This window comes from Panthera uncia, assembly GCF_023721935.1.
Source record: "Panthera uncia isolate 11264 chromosome D3 unlocalized genomic scaffold, Puncia_PCG_1.0 HiC_scaffold_8, whole genome shotgun sequence".
Lineage (NCBI taxonomy): Eukaryota > Metazoa > Chordata > Mammalia > Carnivora > Felidae > Panthera > Panthera uncia.
The window spans coordinates 13224152-13251612 of record NW_026057586.1 but is presented as its reverse complement, the minus strand read 5'-3'; the positions used below and the strand labels follow the sequence as shown (position 1 = coordinate 13251612).

Genomic DNA, 27461 nt, shown 5'->3' with positions numbered 1-27461 from the left:
AATCAAGTTGGACTCTTGACTGGGCCACCTAGGTGCCCTGGGAAATTTAAATAAAAATGGAAACAAAGAAAAAAACTAACAAGTATCCATATTTCTACCACCCAAATTTAGCCACTGTTAATTTCTTGATGTATCTGTTTTCATTCTTAATTTTTTTTTAAAGGTGAAAATGGGGGGGGGGGGCAAAAATTATAAACACTGTAAAGTAGTAACACTTAGAAAAAATCCAAAGATTCATTCGCTCAATAAATATTTATTGACCACCCATCAGGCACCAGGCACTGTTCCAGATATTGAAATACAGCAAAGAAAAAAAAAAAAGACAAAATCCCAGCTCTCACAGAACATACGTGTTAGTAGGAGAAATTACAAATAAGGAAAACAGTACACTATACAATATGTTACATGGTAAGTGCTACAGAGGAAAATAAAGGCAGGGAATGGGTATAAGGAGCGTCAGGAGGGACTGCAAGTTTCAACAGGATGAGCAGGGACTGCCTCACCAAAAAGGTGACATCTGAAAATAGGAGATGAAAGAGGTAGAGAAAATTTAAAAAATCAACCAAAATCTCACTACCCACAAATAAGATAACGAACACAAGGTGAAAATAATTCGTTATGTTTGTCTGTGTACATACAGATATCTGGATGAATGTTTATATGGACACATACAGCTAGGAGAACTATACTGTTATAAAAATGGGTTCAAACTACAAAATTTTTTAATCATCGATGAATTTATCAAGGATCTACTTTTTAGAGAGATAGATAATATATACGTAGATATACAGACAGATCTATGTATCACCCAGATCCAGATTTGGGATTAACTAAAGTCTAGTATCAACTGGGTTAGAATGGATATTTTGGTCACAGGCTTCCAAGTCACGAACAGGACCCATCTCTCCACTGACTCAGGTGTTAATTCTTGAGCTTCCATTTGTAATGTGTCCTAGCTTTCTATGGGAAGGTCTGCACATCTTTCAGATTTATTTTGAGGCAGTGGGTGCTTTCTGATGCTATTACAATTGGTACTATTTTCCTAACTTCAGTTCCTGATTGTTGCTCAAATACCATGATTTTATTAACTCTGCATCCTATCATCTCGTTAAATTCAAATTCGGAGTTTATATTAATTTGGATGTGCTACATATATGATGTCCTCTGCGAAGGACAATTTTGTGTCTTTGTTTTTAATCCCTAAACTTAGACTCTCCTGTCCAAAGTTGAAAAGAAGTGGTGATAGCAGGCTCCAGTATCTTTTTCCTGATCTCTGGGGGGTAAAGTTTTCAAAAATTCACAATTAAGTATGGTGCCTGCTATAGCGCTTTTTTCTTCTTGGTAGATGCCCTTTCTTAAACTAAGAAGCTCCCTTCTGTTCCTAGTGTGTGACGTTTTTAAAAGAAATCATACGTGGGTACTGGATTTTATCACATGCTTTTTAGGACTCTACACATGTAACTTCGGTATGTTATTTTTACAAATGCAATAAATTAGTTTTTCCATTTAAATTATGGACACACTGTGTTTTGTGTGGCGTCACGTGAACGGAAACTTGACCTCTGTGGTGTGACACCTCTTGCCACGGCAGATTTCAAGGTACCGGCATGAGCTCCCGGACCTCTCAGGTGGGGAGACATGTGCACTGGTCCTCGTAAGCTGACACGAGCCAGCGCTGGCGTACCTCGGCCTTCAGTCCCTGGTAACCAAGACTGAGATTTATCATTTCACTAGACCAGCAAGAACAAAGCCACTTCAAATTCTCTATTTTATAAAAAGTCTCACAGATAATCCAGGAAGTAGATAAGGACTTGACACCCTGATTTCTCGAGCCTTCAGCAAGTACCTAATAAGAGAGGTCACACACTGTGCCAGCTGCAGGAGAAAATGTAATATCGCTTTGAAGAGCTTACAGTGTAAATGATCTAAACAAGATTAATAGAATGTGCTTGCAATTTGGATAAAGATTTTAAGATAGGAGTAGCAATTTATTACTAACGGAATCCAAAGGTAGGATGGGGAGAGTTTAGGAACGCTCCTTCAAGAGATTATACACGTCATGAGCTAGGTCTTAATAGAGATAATGGGATTTGGACCAGCAAAGAAGAAAGGACTCTATGTGCGAGTAACAAAATTGACATAAAGAAGGTACAGAGGTAGGAGATGACGTGACATCTAAGAGAGCTCATAAAGTTGAGATAAATTCGGTGTCCATGCTGGGCATTCACTGTCGCTTCATTTGCAACAGCGTCGAGCAACATTTATGGCTACAAGGTTAAGGAGCTGTGTCTCAATTTCTCAACCATGCAAGTAGGTAAATGGGACTTCATATTAATAATCAAATATACATACTCATTCTGTTTTTCTGCATGTAGATGACAGTGAACTCAAAAGTCACTTTTCTACTGAAACTCTTTTTACTAAGACCCCTGTAATTTTCAGGCTGCGAAAAAGAATGTTCTTTAACATCTAGGGTGTGGCTCATAGAGGTACTCAAGTAGCCTCAGAAACCATCTACCCAAAATTTCATAATGGTCAAGGTTCAGACACAGCCTGAGTAATCTGTCCACAAGGAACTCAGGGGAAATGGCCTATGTGCTACCATTCTAGGATAAGTCTAAAATTATTTGACTCCAGAAATAGGTTTAGAACCAGAAATGTTAAAAATGTAGAAGAATGCAATGCAGAAAATGGAGCTATGGCCACAAGTGATATGGGTACTGAGATACAGTTCTCAAAGCCCATGTGGGAATCAAGTGTGATAAAGTACCCATTTATCATCAACACTATACTTCTATACCATTGGGTCATGTATTTTATCAAATTATTTAAAATACTTCCTCAAAACAAATTCTAGATTTACAAAAAATTCTGGATTTCAACTATTAATTATAATAACATAGTTATGTGAATTCTCTTAGTATAATTAATAGCAACACTATATAATTCCAAGGCTGATAAAGAATATAAATTATCTTACAAGGCAGCCACAAAGAATTACGTTAGTCTGCCAAATTAATTCCAAACTCTCACATAAAAGTTGCCGAAGAATGGAGTTTTCAGGGATACATTCTTACTTAATGATGTCTAATGATTTCTTTGTACGTAATCCATTCAGATACTATTTTCTTCCATACAGGAGATCCCAAAATAAAGAAGCATACACAGAATATAGCCAATAGTAGGTTATATCAATTTACTTCACTAAGAACAGCTTATTTCAGGCCTATGATTTCCATTTAGTATCAACAAAAACAATCTGTACAGAAAACCGAAAGGCAACCAGAAAGCATTATATGTAAAATGTGCAAATATACTTTAAAATGCGAGTTACTCTATAGCATTTGCAAGGTAGAACTTTACAGTAATTAAGGAACCTATCTCATTCCAGCTAATGTAATAATCCTTTTGCATATATAGCCAATGCAAATGCACAAGGCACAACTTAGTGTTGATGCTAAAGTGTCTAACATACACCCTCAGATTATTTATTTGAAGATATTAAAATAACGTATCATGTTTGTATTTTATTATTTAATGAGACATTAGTTCATTTCTAAAGCTTCACAAGCATTATACTGATAACATATGTGTGGCCAAGACAAACTATTCCCTGAACTTAAAAGGTAAAAGATAAAACCCTTGGTAGCCTATATTAAAAAAAAAAAAATTATATATATATGTACACACACACCCACAAGAAACTTGCCACAATTCAAAGGGAGGCTATTCCTTTTAGCAAAGGTTCCCATTATAGCATTTCATGACAGAGTTATTTAAAAAGTATGTATTTATTTGCCATCTGTTTTGGTCAATCTTGCTACAAAAAGACACTGAAATAGACAATTTTCTTCTTCAAGATAAAGACAATGCCTAATTTAGAAAGTCTTTCTTTTGAGACTGCACAGTGAAAGGTATTATTTAATTAAATATAGAAGCCCATTGTTTTTAAAGACATTACTGAAATCTACACAAAGAAAAATGTCAGCCTATCAAAACTCAATGAGACCCGGCTAGAACACAATTCAAAATCTTTCAAGCCCAATCACAGTGCTCTTTGCTAGTATTGCCCATCCCTGAGAATAAAGATTCTATCATTTAATAAAGTAAATAAATTTTACATTGAAGCAAATGATGCTTAAGAATTTTTTTTTCAAAATATAAAATAAGCCCTATTACATTCTGGTAAAAAAAAAAAAGAAAGAGAAAGAGAGAGAGAGAGAGAGAAAGAGAGAGGAAATAAAAAATAAATGCTCTTTGTAAAGACCACCCATCCTAAATATTGGTATCTCAATCAATTTTAATCCTCTTCTTAACTGGGCAATTCCTATTTTTTGCCATTCATATATCACCGATCTCTTTATAATCCATTATTTTATCATTTTTGTTAACAGGAGCATTTAACTGGTAATGGAGCAAAGGTACATATAAAATTAAAGGGACTCTGGAGTGAGATCTGTATTTTCCTGTGGTAAAAGAGTTTTACTGGAAACAATCTGAATGCCATTAAGAAAGGCAAAAGTACCTACGAAGGAAAGAACACACATGGTAAACGTCCTCCTTGTTATCTTTGGTTTAGCCTTCTTGGCCAAAATCTTCCGTAAACTTCTTCAATTTCAACAAGTCATGTTCATTGACTGTGGGCTTTGTGTTAGACAGTGACCGTAACATATCCGACTGTCAGGGAAAAAGAAGGGAGGTGTTAGTAATAGGTTTAATCAACTAAAAACCACTGTGTCATCATTATTACTACTGACTTTCCATCTAAGGTTAAATCTAAGTATTTGCAGTGTGCCATAAGTTATTCACAACAAACTCTCTTATTCTTCTAGAGAAAATCTTTGATCATGTTATTCTTTTGCACAGCAGCTTTCAAATGGTTGCCTTGTTCTGACCACAACTTTCAATGGCTCCCCACTACCCATCAGAAGTACAATCCTGTTAATAAGCCTGAGGCTCTCCAGAATAAGGCCCTCCAGAATATGTCCCTGATCTCTTTCCTAGTCTTACCTGTTTTTCTTTCTTAAACAAGAGAGTTCACCAAGTGCAATTCAAAAGGAACATAATCATTCACTTACAGAAATCATTCACTTACACTTATGTGAAACACAATACCATTTAATTAAAACCAACTATCAGAATTTTTTAGCTATTAGTCAAAATTATGATCAAATGGTAAGAAAATATGCTAATATTAGGGAGTCATTAAAAAATTAAGTTCTAGGCTATGTCTCTTATATGAAAAATGATCTAAAGAACAAAATCTTTAAAAAATAATATAGCAAGGACTGCAACAACTGAATAACTTTTCAGAGAAGCAGTATGGTTAACACATAAATATATCCATAGACATACTTATGTACTTATAGAGGTACATGTACGTCTATAGATATAGAGTATATACCATGTAAGTAAGTTTTTTTTCTGGAAGTTACTGTTAATTCTGACACAAAGCTCTTTGCAAATACGTAACTGAAGTAGAAGATTTAAAAAAAACTGAACATTCACCAATAAGAAAACATAAAAACAGTAAATGTAGCTTTTCAATCACAGTAAGCTTCCTATACGTTACAAAATAAGTCTTACAAATTATTTTAATTCCTCCAATAAAAACTACAGAAATTTAATTTTTTATCATAAAAACTTGGTTTCAGGATTTTTTTTTCAAGCACTATAATATTTACACTTCCTATGAAGCCTGAAGAAGTAAAACAAAAATACCATCACGAATACTATGATACATGCATTAGGGTTTCCAGATATTTTACAAAATCTTAGAATCCCCAGAAAAGAAATTTTCAACAATTCCACTTTTTATTAAGTCTTGACAATAATTTATAGATAAGTCTTTTGGTGATCGTATCCCAGCTGTAAGACCTATAAACTTAGAAACCTGTTTTTGAAAAATAGCTTTTTCACTTAAAATTAAATTTTCCTTAAAGCCCAAGAAAATATTTTAAAGATAATTATTTGTTACATTTTAAGTTTAATTATCTTTACAACTTTTTAACTGAATAGTTAGTATTACACACACTAACAATTTCCTAGCTAATTTTACGTAAAATGTTTACCTTTGTCTCACAAATTACAAATTATGTTTTAAGTTTTTTGTTAAAAGCAAACAAAATGTCAAACCATGCAAACAACTGGCTCCAGAAGTTTATCCCCAGGGACGTCCATCCATGTCATTTCAATGGCACCAGGGTCACCTGGAGAACACGGTGTTAGCAGATCATCTACTATTTTGTTAGGATCAGCTCGTGAAGGTCCGCGAACCTGGAATAAATAGTAATCTGAAATATTTACTTGAACAAATTAACAAAATTAAGGTTTAGGCCATTATCAGGAAATGTGAAAGTGTACCATTCTATACTTTGTTAAAATGTTGACTTCCACAAATAAATAGAATATACAACAAAATGGAGCTAGCTGTCTTTGGGTGATGGGATAGGTTTTGCTTAGTTTTAATTTTTTTCTTGATGCTTTCCTATAGTCTGAAATTTCCTACCATAAATTACTTACATGATCACAAGGAGAAAATGAATTAAAATTAAAAAACAAAACAAAACAGGTACCCGTGATTAAGAGTTCTCTTTTCTTCTCTAATGCTTATTAAATGCTCTTAGAGACCAAAAAAAAAGTAATCCTCAATAATTCTCCTAAGTTTCTCTATTTTCTAAAGCTGAGAAAGTTTCTGTGATATTTAGATTTATTAGTGTGAAATCACCGAATCTTTGTCTTTTTTAAAATTTCTTCTTTAAATATAAGCACAAAAATAAATGCTAAGTATAATTTCAGTGCTATTTTGTGATTCATAACTAATTTAAAATAAAATTTTAATAACACCCAGAGAGAGAACCTTTGTGACAGAGTCACACGCAAGTATTTTTTAGATGGCAACAAATCTATACCAGTTGGGAGCTGCTTTCACACTTATTTATTTGATGATCAATCTTAAGTATTATCCCAGGATTAGGGTAGGTGCAGAAAAATAAACATTCTAACTTCACTTATTATGTCTATTTTATTGTCTGTCTTTCCCCACCAGCCTTTCAGCTGCGGGGATTTTTGTTTGTAGGAAATGTGGTGCCAAAGAGAGCACAAGGGATTTTTGTTTTGTTTTGAATTTTTTTTCTTCATGTTTTTATTTATTTTTGAGACAGAGAGAGACAGAGCATGAGCAGGGAAGGGGCAGAGAGAGAGGGAGACACAGAATCGGAAGCAGGCTCCAGGCTCTGAGCCATCAGCACAGAGCCCGATGTGGGGCTCGGATTCACACACTGTGAGATCGTGACCTGAGCCGAAGTCGGACGCTCAACCGACTGAGCCACCCAGGCGCCCCGGGATTTTTGTTTTTGACTGTGGTGCTTCCTGACTTACCAGTACTTTAGACATTTGACAAAATAAACAGGCAATCTTGTTTTTGATTGAAATAATCATCCTTCAAAATGGGAGTAAAGCATGCAGCCACGGAGAGCTCTACCATAGCTGGTGATGCAGAGAAGGCCTGGTGTTAACCCTGATTCGGCTGCTTTGCCTTTGTCCTCCTAGTAAGGACCTGGCTTCCGGGTCGTGTAGCCTGTCCCGGTAGTAATACAGAGAATGGAATGAAAACTTCTGGGTAAGAAAGGATTGGATTCCTAAAAATCTATAGTTTCTAAATGGCAAAGAGAATTTAAAAGAAAATAACAGTGGCTGAGACTAAACTTGACCCTGAGCCTCCTGTATTTCCCTCAGTGATGAAATGGCTGAAGAAGTGGAAAGAGCCGTTTCCTGGGCTGCTCAGGTACCAGGACAGAGATGCTGCGTGAGAGCTGCTTCACTCCTCTCGCACAGAGCACTTCGAGGCAGTGTTGTCATCTCCACTTTAGAGAAGATACAAATGAGCTTGAAACGGGTAACAAAATGTGCTCAAGGAGATGTGACAAGCAAACTGTGAACTCAGGCTTTAAATTCAGGTTTTAATTCCAGTTCATCCTTTTCTTAAAATCTTATTTCATTGTGGGGTTAACAGACATACGTATGTAACTTACTCATGATATAGTAGTCTTGTCAAAGATTGCTGGATTAGGTTTACTAATAGTTTTTCAGGATTCTCACATCAATGTTCATGAGTAACATTGGACACTGCAGCCCTTAGGAACAGGGTTAGTCCATATTACCTACTCCACTGTTACTTACAATGGACGTCCCAAGACCATGGTCGTTGGACAAAACACTATATGCTCAACTCATTCATGCAGACAGAATGGTGTATGGGAAGCAAGGCTTCACATTCCGAAGTACACGTGACCTAGAGAAAAATCACACCTCTGCACCCCTCCGGTTGTACCCCGGCAAACCAGGTCAGCGTCCAAGCCCCAGTTTTATCATGTTAACACCTACATCTCAGATTAATGATCAACAGGTGGCGAAAGGCACCTCCTGCAGAGTTTTTGTGAGGACCAAATGCAACAGTAAGATAAAGAATAGAACACAGCGCCAGGCATGGGAATATTTAGTATCAGCCATTATTATTTTTACCCCCTTTTTTTTTTTATGAGACAGAGAGCACAGTGGGGGGGAGAAAGGGAGAGGAGTGGGGGAAAGGGGAGGGAGAGGAGAAGGGAGAGAGGGAGGGAGAGAGGAGGAGAGAGAAGCGGGGGGAGAGAGAGCGAGAGCGAGAGAGCAAGAGAATGAATCTCAAGCAGGCTCCACACTCAGCGCAGAGCCCATCGCAGGGCTGGATGCCACGACCCCTGGGACCACAGCCTGAGCAGAAGTCAAGAGTTGAACACTCAACTGACAGAGCCACCCAGGCGGCCGTTTTTGTTAATGAAGTGTAAATGCACCAGGTTCTGCTCAAAGATATTCCTTCTAGTTACATCAAAGGTAACTATATACTTAAAAGTATGTACTTTTAAGTACTCATACTTTCTATACTTACATCAAAATAATAAGTACTTAAAAAAATCACTGCACGTAACATTTTAAAATACTTTAAGGCTATTAATAAACTTTGTGGGAGAACTTATTTGCAATGAAATGGAAATGTCTATTCTATAAACGCACTTTAGTTTACAGAACTGAAACCTTCCTGAAATTCTCTGAAGACAAATTAATGATGGCCTGACTTTAAAAACCTATGAAAGGGTGGATCAAAGTTCCTTACCTTTTTAAAATGAGTAGCTGACTGTACTTTTCTAACAGGCTGCATGAGCGCATCACGCACAATGATACTTATGTCTGCTCCCGAATAACCATCGGTTTTCTTCCCAAGTTCTCGGAAGTCTGTTTCCGTTAGACTGTTCTGAGTGGTCCCCAAGTGCAATTTAAACATTGCTGCTCGGGCATGGGCCTCAGGCAACGGAATATAAATTCGTTTCTCGAATCTTGAAAGAAAAATTATACCAAGAATATTACTACATATATTTAATTTCAGTTGAAAATTCAGATTTTTCAAGAAGAAACAAGATACTCAGATGGTCTCATATATACAAAGCTAAGCTGGTTGATTTCTATGTGTCAGAGCTAAAGATATATATTTTGGTTAAACAGTGGGAAAATATCCAGAACATGTTAACAACTAACAAGTAAAACCAACATAGTCAGAGAACCAGTTTGGAGTGATTTAATCTTTCTCACATGATTTTTGGGTTATTTTGGCCATAGTCTTTGTATGTCTAGAGGTCACAACCTGGTATGTCTCACAAGATTAGCTCCCCATAGATTTATACTCTGAACTCCTGATCAAGGGATTATGGTTCATCATATGAAATTCTTATTTCATAAAGAGAGGACAAAATAATTCTCCAAATCCGAAACAGTAAAATTACTCAAAATCTTATATAATAAGCATATGTTGACACAAAATGTCCACTTTATCATAATAGGTACATTCAGAATAAATAGTTATACTATCTCATAAACACTGTTTTATTAAGAATAATTTTGCTTGCCTTCTTAGACAGCATTTGGAGATAGGAAGTAACAAAGGCCAATTTAAGTGGCTGTGAAGATTGTTCTCCCTTTAGGTAACTCTCTGTGGCAGTAAGAAGTTTAAGTTTCCATTATCTACAGACATGCATTTAGAACTAGACCAGTTTGCAAAAGTAACGGGCAGATTTCCTCTCTTGATACTGGACAGTAACCTAGCATCTTGGCAAAGCATCACGTGAATGGGGTAAAAGCGGCAGGAACTGATGCTAATTTTTACCATGCAAAATTCAGTGACTGAAATAGGGAACTATGTGCGTGAAAAGTAACGAGACTAGAGGCACCCGGGTGGCTCAGTCGGTTAAGCGTCCAACTTCGGCTCAGGTCACGATCTTGTGGTTTGTGAGTTCGAGCCCCACGTCGGGCTCTGTGCTGACAGCTGAGCCTGGAGCCTGCTTCGGATTCTACGTCTCCTCCTCTCTGTGCCCCTCCCATGCTCATGCTCTGTTTCTCTCTGTCTCTCAATAAACATAAAAAAACAAATAAATAAATAAATAAATAAAAGTAACAAGACTATATACCTTCCCTGTAGCTCAAGTTTCGTATGCAACTTAAAAATTATAGACAAATTTATTTTAATTACTTCCTTTTTAATGTTTATTTATTTTTGAGAGAGAGACAGAGCGTGAGCAGGGGAGAGGCAGAGAGAGAGAGGGAGACACAGTATCCAAAGCAGGCTCCAGGCTCTGGGCACAGAGCCTGACACGGGGCTCGAGAACCCACATACTGCAAGATCATGACCTGAGCCGAAGTCGGACACTCAACCAACTAAACCACCCAGGTGCCCCATAAACGTAAATTTTTTTATGAAAATATATCTTGGTTATCTATCATACTTTAACCTATGTAACTGTCATTTTGCTAAAATTTTATGTGAAAGTTTTCCATTGAAATATCAAGCTATATTTGTAAATTTTAGAAGCATCAGTGCCCACTAAGCATAGTCTGAATTACAAGTTAAGCATTAGGTAATATATGTTCCAATGTGAAAGATTCGTAAGTGGATATCTTGTAACTTTAATATAGCAAGCAAACAAACGCCTGCCTCTCTTCCTCCGACACTGGGGGTCAGCAGGACTAGGGCACATCAAAAAAATTCTAGGGGCGCCTGGGTGGCTCAGTCGGTTAAGCGTCCGACTTCGGCTCAGGTCATGATCTCGCGGTTCGTGAGTTCAAGCCCAGTGTCGGGCTCTGTGCTGACAGCTCAGAGCCTGGAGCCTGTTTCAGATTCTGTATCTCCCTCTCTCTCTCTGACTCTCCCCCGTTCATGCTCTGTCTCTCTCTGTCTCAAAAATAAATGTGAAAAAAAATTAAAAAAAATTCTGAAAAGTTTTCAGAATGCCTCTTCACTAGACAAAAGGGAATTGCTACTGACTTGTTACATCTGTAGTTAGAAATAAGATCTTCACTATATTTTCATACCTTCTTCTAATGGCAGAATCCAGAACCCAGGGGATATTTGTAGCTCCCAGAACCAAAATTCCATCATTGTCTACACCAACGCCTGCACCAAAATAAGTAATATTTTAAATAATTTTCCGTTTTAGTGTTCTTTAAACATTGCCTATACGTTCTGTTAAGAATGTGGGGTTTTAATGTTATAGTGCCCCATCCTGAGAGAGTCTCTTTGAAAAATCAAATATCACATTATTAAAATACAATGCAAATATTCCCAAGAATCAAATCTGCTAGACTGTGGGCAAATACTATTAATATTCTTTTCAAAATATTTCTTGAAAGATTTCATTTGAAGTCTACAAATTCCTTTTGCTGATACTGTTCCTGGTATGATGTAAGTGAATATGCAAATCTTCCTGTTTCTGCCAGAGTACTGCAAGGTGATTACACCATGGAGGACGACCGGAATGAAGCTTGGCATAATCAAACATGTGGTCTGCTAAAATGAAGAAATTCAGCTAGAATTTCACTGTTTCATTATTGTGATGATAATGGTGATACAATAACAGAAACTATGCGAAAAGCCAGTCAGCCTACCTTGCATTTGAACTAAGAACTCCGTCTTAATTCTACGGGCAGCTTCACTTTCGTTTTCGCTTCTTGAGCCACACAGAGAATCAATTTCATCGATGAAGATGATGGAAGGTTTACTCTCTCTGGCAAGCTGAAATAAGTTCTTAACTAGCCTAAAAATAAGAAAAGCTTTCAGCTTCTTAAAAGAATAGTAAATGACAAAGGACTTAATGAAAAAAAAAAAAAACACAACACATATACAGTATTATAAGAACTCTACAGATTAAAAGGTCCAACTATGTTTTGGTCTAGAAAATAAGAATACTACAACTGGATGATTCACTTTATGATTTACTAAACTATGCTATATATAACTATACATATGCTACCTTTTTCCTATGAAATAAATGTCAAACTAGGGACTGATCTGACAACGAAATGAATACTTATTTCATATTCAGACACTTCTCTGAATGTCTATTCATGATGTAGGAAGCCTCTTCCTTTATATACTGATATAGTGACTACCTGGCAAAGAAAAACTAAAAAGCCAAAAAAACCAAAAAAACAAACAAAAAAAAAAACCCCCACCAAAACAACAACTTACTACTTACTTTTCACTTTCTCCTAGCCACTTAGAGACAAGGTCAGAGGAAGATATTGAAAAAAACGTTGAGTTGTTTGCTTCTGTTGCCACAGCTTTGGCTAAATAGGACTTTCCTGTTCCCGGTGGGCCAAATAACAGAATTCCCCTCCAAGGTGTTCTCTTGCCTAAAATTCGCATGAGAAAAATAACATGAGAACCTAAGACTGTTAATTTCAGTTACTAGAGACATCACCCATACTGAAGAATACTGTGGAGAAGTTTTCACTCTGCAGCTAACAGTAATTTTTTTTTTTTAAATAAATCAATCTAAGGTAAGTATGTCTTAGAAGTATTGTATTTGCTTTTTCTAGAGACCACTTTGTCCAATGGGTTTACATAGATATATAATCCTTCTAATAGGAAGCTCAACTGCTTGCTCACTCATTCATTCAGCCACTATGCACTGAAACCACAACGTACAGACGGAGAACTGTGAATACAAGAGGATCTTGCAATCTAGTAAAGGCAGACTCGTTCAGCTAAAACGTACTACCTGATGGTCTACTGTGTATGATCCTTAATACCAGAACACTGTAGGACAAACTATATCCGTAGGGCAAGGGCAGCTGGAAACATTTTCTTTTAAATATTTGACGCTTGGGGGGATGAAACTAACACAGTTTGGGTGACCCCTCGCAAAGTTCTATTCAGTTCCTGATTCCACAAGGAGGCAAAGGTTACTATTACAGAGAGCCTATTCTTGTATTCTTGTTCAAGTGGTTGGGTAACGATAAGGGGACTCTACCTGAAATCCTAGTTTTGCCAAAATATAACAAGTGAGCAAATCAACTCTGTATTTCGATTTTCCTAATGAGAAATCATAACACTGCCTAAAATAAAACAGGCTGAGTTACATCTGGCAAAAAAATATTAACTATACACTTAAAAAACTTCTAGGTGCAAACTGGATGGGTACATGGTATCCATAGGAGAATGGCATGTGGGGCGCCTCGGGTGGCTCAGTGGGTTAGGCATCGTGGAGGCTTGATTTCTGCTCAGGTCATGATCTCACGGTTCATGAGATCCAGCTCTGTGTCTGGCTCTATATGTGGAGCCTGCTGGGGACTCTGTCTCCCTCTCTCTCTGACCCTCACCTGCTTGCATGCACTCTGTCTCTCAAAATAAATATATAAACTTAAGAAAATAAAAAAGAATAAAAATAAAAGAATGACATGCAGATTACTAATGGCAAATCTGAGTATTGTTACATAAGCCTCATCTTTGACTTGAATTCTATCTTCCTATTTTAAATGTCTACAATTGTAAGTCAGTGTTCCCTTAAATGTGGTACATATAATTAGTGGCATATGAAGTGCTTTCTATGCAGCACACAAATACTTTGTATTTAAATAATTTTTAAATATTAGAAAATTATTAATTTTTTTCCATTTATAGCAGGCACAAAGCAATCTTTTAAAATGAAGTTAATATAGGGGCGCCTGGGTGGCTCAGTCAGTTACGTTGCAGACTTTGGCTCAGGTCATGATCTCACGGTTCATGGGTTCGAGCCCCATGTCAAGCTCTGTGCTGACAGCTCGGGGCCTGGAACCTGCTTCGGATTCTGTGTCTCCCTCTCTCCGTGACCCTTCCCCATTCATGCTCTGTCTCTCTCTCTCTCTCAAAGGTGAACAAACGTTAAAAAAATTTTTTTAAATGAAGATAGTACATAAAAATAAGATGACTTAAAAGTTCAAATACAGACAAAACAATCTACGGTGTTAGAGGAGTCAAGAGAGTGATTACCTTTGCAGAGGAAAGATTTGGCAGAGGGAGACTTCTGGGTTATTGGTATTATTTCTTGATCTGTGTGATGATGATTACATAGATATACTTACTTTCTGATAACTTATGAAGCTGAACACTTACAGGTTCCTGCTGGTCTCTGTATATTTAGGCTATACAAATTTGCTCTATAAATGAGTGATTTAAAGAAAAATTTAAAAAAATAATAATGGTACACATATATGGAAACAATCATAAAGAAGATACATAAATGACGTGTTTGCAAAACAGTGATGTAAGTAATATAAAATGATCTCAACCATACTTTTGTGCCTTTATAGAATCATGATGTCAACTTTTAATTAAAAAAAAATTTTTTTAATGTTTATTTTTGAGAGGGAGACAGAGTGCGAGAGGGAGACACAGAACCCGAAGCAGGCTCCAGGCTCCGAGCTGTCAGCACAGAGCCCGCCGCGGGGCTCAAACCCACAAACCGTGAGATCATGACCCGAGCTGAAGTCTGACACTTAACAGACTGAGTCACCCAGGCGCCCCCACGATGTCACTTTGACACTGTTAATTTCCTATTTCTGAAGTTAGGTTGTAAGTCATACCTTGCTAGGTGGACCACTGGGGGCCCACGGGTTCTCTGCCCATCACTATTCTATACGACAGTACCTTCTGGAAGTGTTCAGCTTGAGGCCAACAGCACAGATCCGCTCTCTACATAAACCAGCTTGCTTCTAAAAGGGAAGCCCTGTTTCACTGTGACACTGTGGGTACAGCCACAGCACAAACACAGGCAGGCTCTCGGTCATACACAGGACGAAATGAAGGAAAGGTGCAGCACAAATCACCTACTGCTGGAGCTGTAACTTCAACGACACCCAGACGGCTGGCTTAGCGATATTCTGTCACAGTGAGAAGCAGCTGTCCCTAGAGGTAGGTACTTCATCTGAAAATGGTAAATAATTCCTATTCCTCTTTTCAAGAAATGGAAGAACTCTCATAAAACTAGTGCATGGCCATTGCAAAAACTTCAGATGAAAGTTCAAAGAAGTAAAAATCACCCCTAATCTTATCACCCAGGCATAGCCTTAACATTTTGGTCGGTCTACTTTTACTTCCCCGCACACACATTTATTTAACAAATATAGAGACATACCACACACGTTTATAACGTGGGATTTGACCTTTATCATACATGTGGGCATGCCTTCATGTTAATAATGTAGATCTGTAAATGTGCCCTATATTTTAGTGAGCACACAGCACTCCACTGCATGTCGGTGATCACCCTACTGGTTGACATTTACATTGTGTGGCTATATATCTATATATGTACATATTACAAATATGCGTATGAAATAAATACCTTTGTGTAAAGGTGTATCACCACCTCATAACAGAACTGATGTAAGCTGTTACCTTATAATACAAAAATTCACAACACTCTACTTCAGTCATCAATCACTTTTTAAACAATGACCAAAAAAATATTTAACATTCATCTCACCTGTAAAAAGATGAGGAAATTTAATAGGCAAGATCACAGCCTCTTTCAGTGCCTCTTTGGCTCCTTCAAGACCAGCAACGTCGCTCCATTTCACATTTGGTCGCTCTATAACAATGGCACCTACAAAAACATTATGTCACCTTTAAATTAAGGAAGACTATTCTATCAAATGTAGAATACAACACGAAATAATGACGTTCAAGAAACACGTTATAAAACTGTCTGGAAAAGTTTTATCTATTAAGAACCTTTTAGAACTCATGTGACAAGGAAGTAGTTATTAGGGCGGAGTCAACAGGAGTCTGGAAGCTGGGGTGGGCGACTAGATCATCTCGGGGAGGTCACTTAGCTTTTCTATTTCTGCTTCCTCACTGTAAAATGGAAATAACACTATCTGCCCAAACTACTTAAGATGGGTTAGTGTAAGGATCAAATGACATAATGAATACTAGAGTGTTTGGAAAATCACCAGACATTACAGCAAGTGGCGGTCATGTTTGAATGCACTAAAGTATCGGAAGTACTTGTTCAATGGGGGCTGATCTACTAGTTCTTTTTTTTTTTTTTTAACAAAAACACCCAGTGATCTAATGCTCTCCTTAACCACAAAAAGAAAAATGTCCTCAAAAGTTTTAACTGATGACAGACAGATGGATGCACAGATAAATAGTAGGGAGAAGGGAAGGGAGGGGATGATGGAAGAGAGAGAAGTGTGCTCTTGTAGATTTGCAGTATTTTCCTAAGATTTGCCAAATTTTCTTTTTGGCTTCTAAATAGACCTACTTAAAATTTTTGTACATTAAAAAAGCTATCTAAATGATTTAGTTTTTCTGTATAATATATTCAAAGGCGACACTAATTGTTGCAGTAAGAATCCACAAAAGATTTCTTCTAATATAGCTTATTGGCAAAACTTTAGTTATTCTTTTATCAAAAGCTTTTCGAAGGCACCTTTGTGGCTCAGTCGGTTAAGTGTCTGACTTCGGCTCAGAGCCTGGAGCCTGCTTCTGATTCTGTGTCTCCCTGTCTCTGTGCCCCTCCCCTGCTTGCATTCATTCTCTCTCTCTCTCAAAAGTAAACATTAAAAAAAAAAATAACAACAAAAAAGCATTTCCAAAAGCCAGTTCTAAGGTGATATACAACTGTTTTAAGTATAACAAAATATTACCACTTACACAGTCTGCTGATTACCAATAAATTTAGTTTTATGGGTATTTCTTCTTGTTAGGAAAGATCATCTATTATTCAAAGAGTAATTATATTACACAACCTACTTAAATTATGAAAATCTTTAGCTATAGATCTAAATTAAATGAAACTGGGGTGCCTGGCTGGCTCAGTCAGTGGAGCATGTGACTCTTGATCTCAGGGTTTTAAGTTCGAGCCCCACGTTGGGTGCAGAGATAACTTAAAAAAATAAAATCTTGAAAAAAAAATTGAAATGAAACCTTAAACACTTTCTACATTCTAAAAGTTTACAGTAAGTATAAGGTAAAGCCAATTCACTTTTTCTTTTCTATGTTCCACTCAGATTAGTAAGGAAACATTTACAACACCCCATAGGATTTTGTGATAGGTAAACAAAAGTAAATTTACTTTAAATTATGTAAATATCATCTGGCCAATTAAAGTTTTTCCTAAGTATGAATTTTCTAAATATGCCATAATTTATCTTAACACTTAATTAATACTTTTCAAAGTTGAAAAGTGACTTTGGAATGTTTAGTGATAAAAAATTCAGATAAAAGTAACATTGACAAAAGTAGTAACTAAAAAGGAGGAGAAGGATTATTGGGAATACAAGCCAAATGATTTGTTTTCCAATTATATAAATTCAGCCAGTCTTTGACTCTACTCTTTATTACACTAATGTTATTTAACCTCAAAAAAAAAGTCCGTGAGCATCAAAACAGCTAACAGAAAACTCAAATCATAAATTATTTAATTTTAATAATCAAATATTACATTTAAAATCATAACTTAAAACAGAAGTAAAAGATTTAAAATACTCTTTCAGGGAAAAGAGGCAAGATTCAAGAAAGGCTATTTTACAGTGAAATCCATGAGCAACTCTTAAATGAAAAGACGGAAAAAATGACTTAGATATGAAAGGATAGGATTTCATACTACACTTCATCCTGAAATTCCAAATAAATGTTCTCATTTATGTGTTTTCAGCATTTGTATTTTTGTACACCTCTGGTCCTTAGCATTACTGATTTTTTTTTTTTTAACGTTTGTTTATTTTTGAGAGAGACAAAGACAGAATGGGAGTGGGTTAGGGGCAGAGAGAGAGGAAGACACAGAATGGGAAGCAGGCTCCAGGCTCCGAGCTGTCAGCACAGAGCCTGACGCGGGGCTCGAACTCAGGAGCTGTGAGATCATGACCTGAGCCAAAGGTGGACGCTCAACCGACTGAGCCACCCAGGGGCCCCTATCATTACTCATTTTTAAAGAAAAATTCCCTATTAAAAATTGGCTTGTATCTTTTCCAAAACTAAAGATACCATCCAGTTTTTACTTTGTGGGGGAGAGAGGGGAAACAAAAGCAGGACAGAAAAAAATGTCTTTTGCCACCTGGCACAGACCACGGGGTTGTCCAGCAGAGCTCACTGAGTAGCAAGCGTGTGCTCGCACCGCTCCAGGCAGTGCTGCTGTGGCAGCAGAGACTCGGCCTTTGCTTTTTGATTTTATCCACCACTCAAGCTCTCAGACGTAAAAGTATCCTCACTAACGGTAGCATTTCCAAGGTGTTACCCTTAGAGTATTCTCCTAGATGTCCCAGTGCGGTTAGTAAGACAGGTAACAGAATAAAAATGAAGAGACCAGTTAGTGCAGTAAGATTAAAAGACTGGCCAAGCAGGGTGCAGTCACCATTCACTCACCAAGGCTGTGCCTATATAATGGAAATCCTTCCCAGCTATGCATCTATTCGGTAAGATCCAAATTAACAAAATACATAAAACTCAATCCAAAAAGTCATCAGCTAACATATCAAATGATGATCAAATCTCAGTATATATAGTCAGCAATTGAGTAGATGCCATTTTAGATACACAGAATGACTACCATTTACTGAGGCCCTAAAATTTGTCAGATATAACATTGTCAGGTTTTACACTGCCATAATCTTTTAATTGCCCAGAAAAGAAGGTATTGTTAATTTCCATACTAGAGCTGGGGTCTTCTACTACTGAGAGGCTATGGAACCTGCCCAAGATTAGACAGCTTTTCAGCAGGAGGCCCTGGAGGGGAATCCAGACCTGAATGGAACTCAAAATCCATACCCTCCCCATCACACCGCTATACTACGAGCACAGGAGAACGAACAGGCTCTTACAGGTGTGGAAGGTAAAAACAGAAAGCTGGAAGAGATTAATGTAAATGGCAACACTGAAACAGAGTAAGAAGCCGATGCGAAAGGTCTGGAAACATGAAATAAACCATCAATGAATACGCTACGGCAACAGCACTAAAAGCCAAGCGTGAGTCCTAACTCCTTCGGTTCCTCTGACAGTTTGGGAATTTTAATACCATTAGATTTTGCAGCATGCTACTAGCGTAAATGCGACCTTCTCTAGAAGGGGGCAAATAAGACAAAATGAAAACGAGTAAGTTGACGGACAGGCTTCTAAGGCACATATAAAACCAAACAATATTTGACTACATAGAAAAAACAACCTAGCTGAGACCCTACGGAGCAAATCCTGTGAAAATGGCCTACACAGAGCCAGCATGGGGCCACTGGGAACCAAAGCCAGTTCTTGAACCTCATTTGAATACAGGTGGAAAAAGCAATTCAGATAGACAATTCACTATGAGGTTTTTTAAAAAAATATAAGATAGTAAATTTAAAAATGAAATCTAAAGCAACCTTGAAGTTGATTCTGTAGTTTCTTTTTTTCAGGATCATCAGATTCTCCTTCCCCATCACTGTCATTCCTAATAAAAAGAATTTAATATATTCAAATGATCACTCATTGCTATCAAAATAAGGCAAAAATGAAGGAAAAATTAATCTGAAATATTTGTACTTTAAGTGGCAAAATAAGACATTCGTATTAGAAGTTATCCTTATTTTATTACTTTTAATAAGAATATATTAACCAAAATAGTAAGCAGGCATGTTATCTGTCAATATGGAATCATGAACAGGAAAGGGGCAAAAAGACCAGAATGAAGTCAGGAACCAGCTCCAAATTCCCATGACATACCTATGTATGTGCACATTTATAAACGCATGCCCCACACCTCATTCCACAAAAGACTTTAGATGAGTTACAGGAGAGTTGTAAACAACATAAAAACACCAAACCAGGCAAACTATGTATCAGAACAAGAAGCCATAACCAGGAGAGAAAAACCCCGAATATTAATTATTTAAGGTATCGAGGTCTGTAATCCTTAGGTTGGGGGGTTCCAAAGAATAGATGAAGCTTTTGATGAAAATGAACTGAGACCGACCAAAAGACAAGTAAATCAATCCAGGTATTTCATATCTAAGAATTTATCCTGAAAAAATAATTTAAAATAAGTTCAAAGAGTTGACGACAAGGATAATCACGCCCACACTGTTCCCAAAGGGGAAAAAATTAGAAATAGAGTATGCTTAATTATAGGGATTAGTATATGATAGAACACATTGCAGTATTTAAAAATGATGTAGAAATAGTTTTTTGGAAAGATATTTACAACACGATGTTGAATGAAAAAGTGGTAAAGCAAAAAATATGGCATTACATCATTTTTTACATATCAAATATAAAGGGGGATTAAAAAGCTAGACATCTTTTCCCCCAAATGGGACTGGCTTGGTTATCCTAGGATGGTGGGGTTACAGGTGAGGTGGAGACCGCCAAACGATTCACCTGACGCCTACTCCAGCCTCGTCCCACCGTGCTTTCTTGCACAATGAAGACGGTGCTTTCACACAACTGCCCTGCCCGGGCTTTCTTGCAGCTGGGGCCCCACAGGAGACTGAAGTCCCTCCGAGAAGGCGGAGGCAAGCAGCTGAGGTGGCCGCTGCGTGCAAGGAGACCATGCCTGCGAGCGAACTGGGCGGAGGTCCTCCTGCCTGGCACCAGGAGGCCTCGGATCCTTACCAGAACCACCCTGGGGGAGGCGGGCATTTCTCCTAACGCTACGGAATCCAAGCTGGATTCCCTGCCCGCCCTCCCCCAGATCTATAAGGTTAAGACTCTGTAATAAATCCCTTTTTGCTTAAATTGGCCAAGATGGGTCCTGCTATTCAATACAGAATTGGAATCCCCCTTCTAGGGAGCCATCTCAGGAGTGGACCCCACAGGGTCCTCAACTCACAGGGAGGAGAGGACATTTCTCCCGGCAAAGGAGTCTCAGGAAGAGTCAGGGGGTCATTCGAGGTTAACTAAAATTTTTCCAATGGTTTCATTAGTCCGCCAGTAAATGGCCCAACTTTCATGTAAGAAACCCTGAAGTTGATTCCACGTTGAAATGCAGTAATCCGCAAGATCAGGTGGGGTCTGGTTTTTGTTATGTCAGTGCTGTAGGTACAGAAGAGAAAATATTCTTAGGTGTCACAGGAACCGCCAATTCCCTGACCATGTCTTCAACAGAGGATATAAAACGCTGAATTTGCAGTTTTCCTCAAACCCTTCCGTGCAGTCTGAAGCAGCCAGTCACCTCTAGTTCTTCCATTCCTTATGTCTTTTAAAATGGCCTTTGGAAGCTGCCCCAAAGCCCTGCCTGCAAGGCACTCCCTTCCCGGCGACCACAGGGACTACCCAAGTAACTTGTGCCACTGCACACCACGAACAGTGAGCGTCACAGTCCGTACAGCTGACCAGAACCTCCTGCCTGCAAACCCAACCAGGCCAGATAGCAAGGTCCCACAATCTCATTTTCTTAGACGTAAGAGACTATGTTCCGGTAAGACTTTGCTTACAAAAACTGGCAGCCGGTCAGATTTGGCCTCTGAGTCCTGGGTTGCCAACAGCTGGTTTAAACAAAAGAAATGGATTTCACAAGTTAAATGTAGTTTTCTCGTTTAAGTAGATATAATAAAGTCTAACACTCTAAAATACATACCCTTTCTCCTCCGCTGGATTCGGCTGTCCCTCTTTCACTGGCTTCTGTGGAGTTTTCTCTTTCTTTTTCAGGTACTCCTTTAGTTTTTCTGCTCTATCAAGATACTCTGTACACTTTGCCCTGATACTCTGCTTGGCTTTATCACCCTGGGCTTCATCTATTAAAGGCAAGTGAGAGAGATTTTTCCATTAGTCTTCTACATGGACAGGTTTAAACTCTTAGACACACTTTTGAGACATGGACAATCTAGTTTGGGGGCGGGGGGAGGGAGGAAGGGTATCTCTAAGCCTCGTAACCAACCATCACCAACTCTTGTCTGCTTCCCTCCAGCACGGCTGGAAGCCAACAGCGGGTCTGAGGCAGAAAGAAATCTGAGCAAGACACTAGGATATGTTAAGTTAATGCTAAATAATAAGAAGAAATTATGTAATATTCTGTGGGTTTTCTATTCTTCCTTTAACATTTTGTGCGGACAGCTGAAAGCGGCTGCTCTCGCATAAAACCAATTCTAAGACCAACAAAAGTAATATCAACCGTTTCCATTAATGTCTACGTAAGTTTCATCTCATGGTAGAAGAATGCCGGAAATTCCGTATGTTACAGGTGCCCCCAATACAGTAATTTTACTCCACAAAGGCCTCTGTGGGAGCTGTCTCAAAAGCCGACTTGAGCAGTCCATGCAGGGCAATTATCAATTGCAATAATCAATTATCTTAGGATTCATTTTTAGTTTCACTTTTATTTGACAGAAAACCTCAACATGAAATGAAGAAGCTCAAAAGAAAATCCTAAATTATCCAACCGCTGAAGTTTTCAGTAAAAAATAACTTTCAGTTTGCCAGAGAGACACTTCTGTCGTATGCTCAGCTTATGCTGAAGAGCCACGGAGGCAGGGTTTTTACCCACTTTCCCCTCACCGTCGCATCCCGGTGCCTAAAACAGTACCTGGTGCGTGGGAAACATGCAGTACGTATTTGGAAAACATACGAACAAAATGGCTCCCAACCTATTTTTTTACAAGTACTTAAGAGAGTATTTTCAGAGACGCTTAGAAAATGTGGTTCGTACATAATGTGGGTATATCGCCAGTAAAATAAAAACTATTTACTTCGATTATATGGCATTTTAATATTTTAGGTAGACAAAGTAACAATAACTAGGATAGCTATGCACATTTGTTTGCCGACTACTTAAAAATTATTAACAAGCTACCGGGAATATTTTGCAAATGGATGGTTTGGAATTTTCTGGCATTATATTTCAACTGTTATAAAAGAAACAGAATAATCTTTTCCTTTAACTTTTAAAACAGAAAACAAACTATGGCCTTACATTTAACTACATGGAGAAAATACTGAACAGCGTGTTGGTAGAGTTGAAGAGCTTCCTCATAGTTCCCAGCTTTGTCTTCCTGGGCTGCTTTGCTAGCAAGATCTATTGCTTTCTGTTTGAAGGGAGGCAAAATCATATCATCAAAATCAAATAAGCAACAACACTGTGATGTAAATGATCATACTGAACGTGTTTTTTTCCTTTTCTTTTCTTTTTTTTTTTTTTTTTTTTTAACTAAAAGCAACCTCAGGGACACCTGGGTGGCTCAGTCGGTTGGCTGAGTGTCTGACTTCGGCTCAGGTCATGATCTCACCGTTCATGAGTTCGAGCCCCGCACGGGGCTCGCTGCTGTCAGTCTGTTAGCGCAGAGCCTGCTTCAGATCCTCTGTCCCCCTCTCTCTGCCCGCCCCTCCCCCCCGCCCCGTGCTCTCCCCAAAATAAATATTTTTAAATAAATAAGTAAAAGCAATCTTAAAACAAATCCACCTGTTTTCCCTAAATCTCAATTGCATGTTACTATACATTATAATGATTTACAAAATGTAAACTACATTTGTTAAATGGGTAAATGCTGACTACTACTTTTACCTAGTACCAATCCCTAAGATTCTCATTAATTTTCATTCAACATAAGTCAAGCTTAAAGCTAGTAAGGAATAATCAAATAATATGAAAATTCAAGTTAAAAGTATTCAGGGAAATTCTCAGAAATGCAATGTTGTTATAGATAAATCATATAACAACAGTAAAATGTAAATGGTGTAAAACCCCCTCAGAAGCAATGGGGCAATGAAATTGCAAGAATATGAAAATGCCCAAATCTTTTAATCCAGTAAGACAGTAACCAGAGGGGTCTTTTTAAAAAACAAAAACAAAACTTGGAAACATTAATTTTACACAGCAAACAGATGCCACACAATGGAATATTATAGGATCATTAAAATAATATTAAACCATTCACAATAACATGGAAAAATGTCTATAATGGGATTTTTTAAAAAGCACAATACAATTTTTACATGTAGCAGGAGTTCAGCTATTTGAAACAATAGCAAAAACAAGCAAAACCCAGGAAAAAGATGTAGAGAAAATTTAACACAGCTCATTTTTGATAAGACTCAATTTCTTCTTTTTCTGCTTTTTCTCATCTTCTAAAAGTGTCCATAATGAACATGGACTTTTGTGGTATTTAAAAAAAAAACCAAAAAACACAAAACCCCTAGAAATAGACCCATACAAATATGTCAACGGACTTTTGACAATTTGCAAAAGCAAGTTAATGGCAGAAGAAACAGTGCTGGAGCAATCAGACATCTTTAGCAAAAAAAAATTAAGAAATAAAAAAAGACAGAGACAGAGAATCTTGACCTAAACCACAAAAATTAACTCACTACACTGTACACCTGTAACCAATGTTACACTGTATTTAACTAACTAGAAATTAAATAAAAACTTTAAAAAAAATCCCGTAAGTTCTTAAAAGCAGAGAATTTTCTCTAGCTGGAAGTAGGAGACAGGAGGCAGGAGAAGTCAGAAAGAATAGAAGCCTGATGAAAATCCACCCGACCACACTGGCATCCAAGCAAAAGAACCTGGCTGACAACCACATGAAACTGAAATCTGCCAACAACACGCATGTGTTTAATTTTTTTTTTTCAACATTTTTAATTTATTTTTGGGACAGAGAGAGACAGAGCATGAATGGGGGAGGGGCAGAGAGAGAGGGAAACACAGAATCGGAAACAGGCTCCAGGCTCCGAGCCATCAGCCCAGAGCCTGACGCGGGGCTCGAACTCACGGACCGCAAGACCGCGACCTGGCTGAAGTCGGACGCTCAACCGACTGCGCCACCCAGGCGCCCCACGCATGTGTTTAGAAGCAGACACATCCCCAGAGACTTCATGAACAACCACCAAACAGACAGACACGCAGCCCTGCTGACACCTCAGTCAGCCTGGTGAGACTCTGAGCTAGAGCCCCGCTGAGCGATGCTCGACCTGGACTTCTAACCCACAGGAACGGAGATAGTAAGTTAAGGTTGTTGTAAGTTGAAAAAAAATTAAATCACAATGGATTGTGGACTTTAAAATTTTTTTTTTTTTTCAACATTTTTTATTTATTTTTGGGACAGAGAGAGACAGAGCATGAACGGGGGAGGGGCAGAGAGAGAGGGAGACACAGAATCGGAAACGGGCTCCAGGCTCTGAGCCATCAGCCCAGAGCCCGACGCGGGGCTCGAACTCACGGACCGCGAGATCGTGACCTGGCTGAAGTCGGACGCTTAACCGACTGCGCCACCCAGGCGCCCCTAGACTTTAATATAAAATATGAAACCATAAAATCCTTAGAAAAAACTGAAAATCTCCAGCATCTAGGGCTAGGCAAAGTTCTTAGACTATATGTGCCAAAAAACACAATATATAAAATGAAAACAACATGGGACTGGCATAAAGACAGACACATACATCAATGGAACAGAATAGAGAGCCCAGAAATAAACCTATGTGTGTACAGTGAATTAACTCACCACAAAGGAGTCAAGAATACCCAAAGAGGAAAGGACAGTCTATTCAATAAATAGTGTTGGGAAAACTGGACAGCAAAATGCAAAAGAACGAAACTGGACCACTGCCTTACGCCATCCACAAAAATTAACTCAAAAGATTTGAACAGAACACCTGACACCATAAAACGCCTTGAAGAAAATATAGGTAAGTTAAGCTCCAACTCCAGTCTTGGTGATGATTTTTTGGATTTGACACCAAAAGCCAAGGCAACAAAAACAAAGATGAACAAGTGGAACTCCATCAAACTAAAAAGCTTCTGCACAGCAAAGGAAACCATCAACAAAATGAAAAAGCAACCTACCACATGGGAGAAAATATTTACAAATTGTGTCCTGCTAAAGGGTTAATATCCAGTGTGTAGAGAGAAGAACTCATAAAACTCAACAGCAAAAAAACCAAGCAACCCAATTAAAAAATGACTCGAGGATCTGAACAGATATTTTCCCAAAGACATACAAACGCCCAACAGGTATATGAAACAGCACTCAAGATCACTAAACGTCAGGGAAATGCAAATTGAAACTACAATGAGCTGTGACCTCACATCTGTTAGAATGGCTATTATCAATAAAACAAGAAATAGCAAGTATTGGTGAGGATGTGGACAAAAGGGAACCCTTGTACACTGTTGGTGGGACCGTAATTGGTGCAGCCGCTGTGGAAAACACTATGGAGGTTCCTCAAAAAATTAAAAATAGAACTACCATATGATTCAGCAATTTCACTATTTATCCAGAGAAAACGAAAACATGAACTTTGTCGAAAGATACACGCACCTCAATGTTCAATGCAGCATTATTTAAAATAGCCAACTTATGGAAACAACCTAAGTGTCCACAGACAGACGAATGGATAGAGAATGTGGTTACGTACACAATGGAATATTATTTAGCCATAAAAAGAAGGAAATCTTGACATGTGTGATGACATGAATAGAATTAAGGGCATTACGCTAAAGGAAATAAGTCAAAGAAAGACAAATACCATACGATCTCATTTATGTGTGAAACTGAAAGAGAAAACATCCACAAATAAATCCAAGCTAATAGATACAGAGAACATACAGGTAGTTACCAGAGGTGGGGAAAGGTGAAACAGGTGAAGGGAGTCCAAAGATCCAAACCTCTAGTTATAAAATAAATGTCATAGGGATGTAATATACAGTATGGTGACTACAGTTAATAACACTGTGTTGCATATTTGAAAGTTGCTAAGAGAGTGTCTTAAAATTCTCATCACTGGAAAACCATTTTTGTAACAATGAAAGGTGACAGGTGTTAGCTAGACTTACTGTGGTGTCATCTCACACCGCATACAAAAAAAAAAAAAAAATGAATCCTGTTGTACACCTGAAATGAATATACGTCAATTATACCTCAAAAAAAAAAAAAAAAAAAAAAAAAAGAAAGAAAAGGAAAATGATAAATTGGACCTCATCAAATTATAAAAGTTTTACTCTGTAAAAAATCCTATTAAAAGGATGAAAAGACAAGCTACAGACTGAGAGAAATATTTGCAGACTACATATTTATAAAAGGACTAGTATTTTAGAATAGAAAGAACTCCCAAAACTCAACAATTTAAAAACAATCCAAGTAGAAAATGGGCTGAAGACATAAACAGACATTTCACCAAAGAGGATATACACATGGTAAAGTAGCACACA

At 37.9% G+C, this 27461-nt stretch overlaps 1 protein-coding gene across 1 annotated transcript in view; it reads right to left on the bottom strand.

Annotated features, from left to right (window-relative positions):
• Positions 1-1010: 1010 nt before the first annotated feature.
• Positions 1011-27461, bottom strand: part of VPS4B (vacuolar protein sorting 4 homolog B) — a 34328-nt gene continuing 7877 nt past the window's right edge. The window contains exons 2-11 of the mRNA XM_049619760.1: positions 23229-23340; positions 21897-22053; positions 19705-19772; positions 15831-15950; positions 12561-12717; positions 11971-12119; positions 11398-11479; positions 9152-9371; positions 6136-6276; positions 1011-4677 (exon numbers count right to left, since the gene is read on the bottom strand). Of these exons, the coding sequence (XP_049475717.1) occupies positions 4576-4677; positions 6136-6276; positions 9152-9371; positions 11398-11479; positions 11971-12119; positions 12561-12717; positions 15831-15950; positions 19705-19772; positions 21897-22053; positions 23229-23340 (1308 nt within the window). The 3' untranslated portion in view covers positions 1011-4575. The remainder of the gene's footprint in view (positions 4678-6135; positions 6277-9151; positions 9372-11397; positions 11480-11970; positions 12120-12560; positions 12718-15830; positions 15951-19704; positions 19773-21896; positions 22054-23228; positions 23341-27461) is intronic.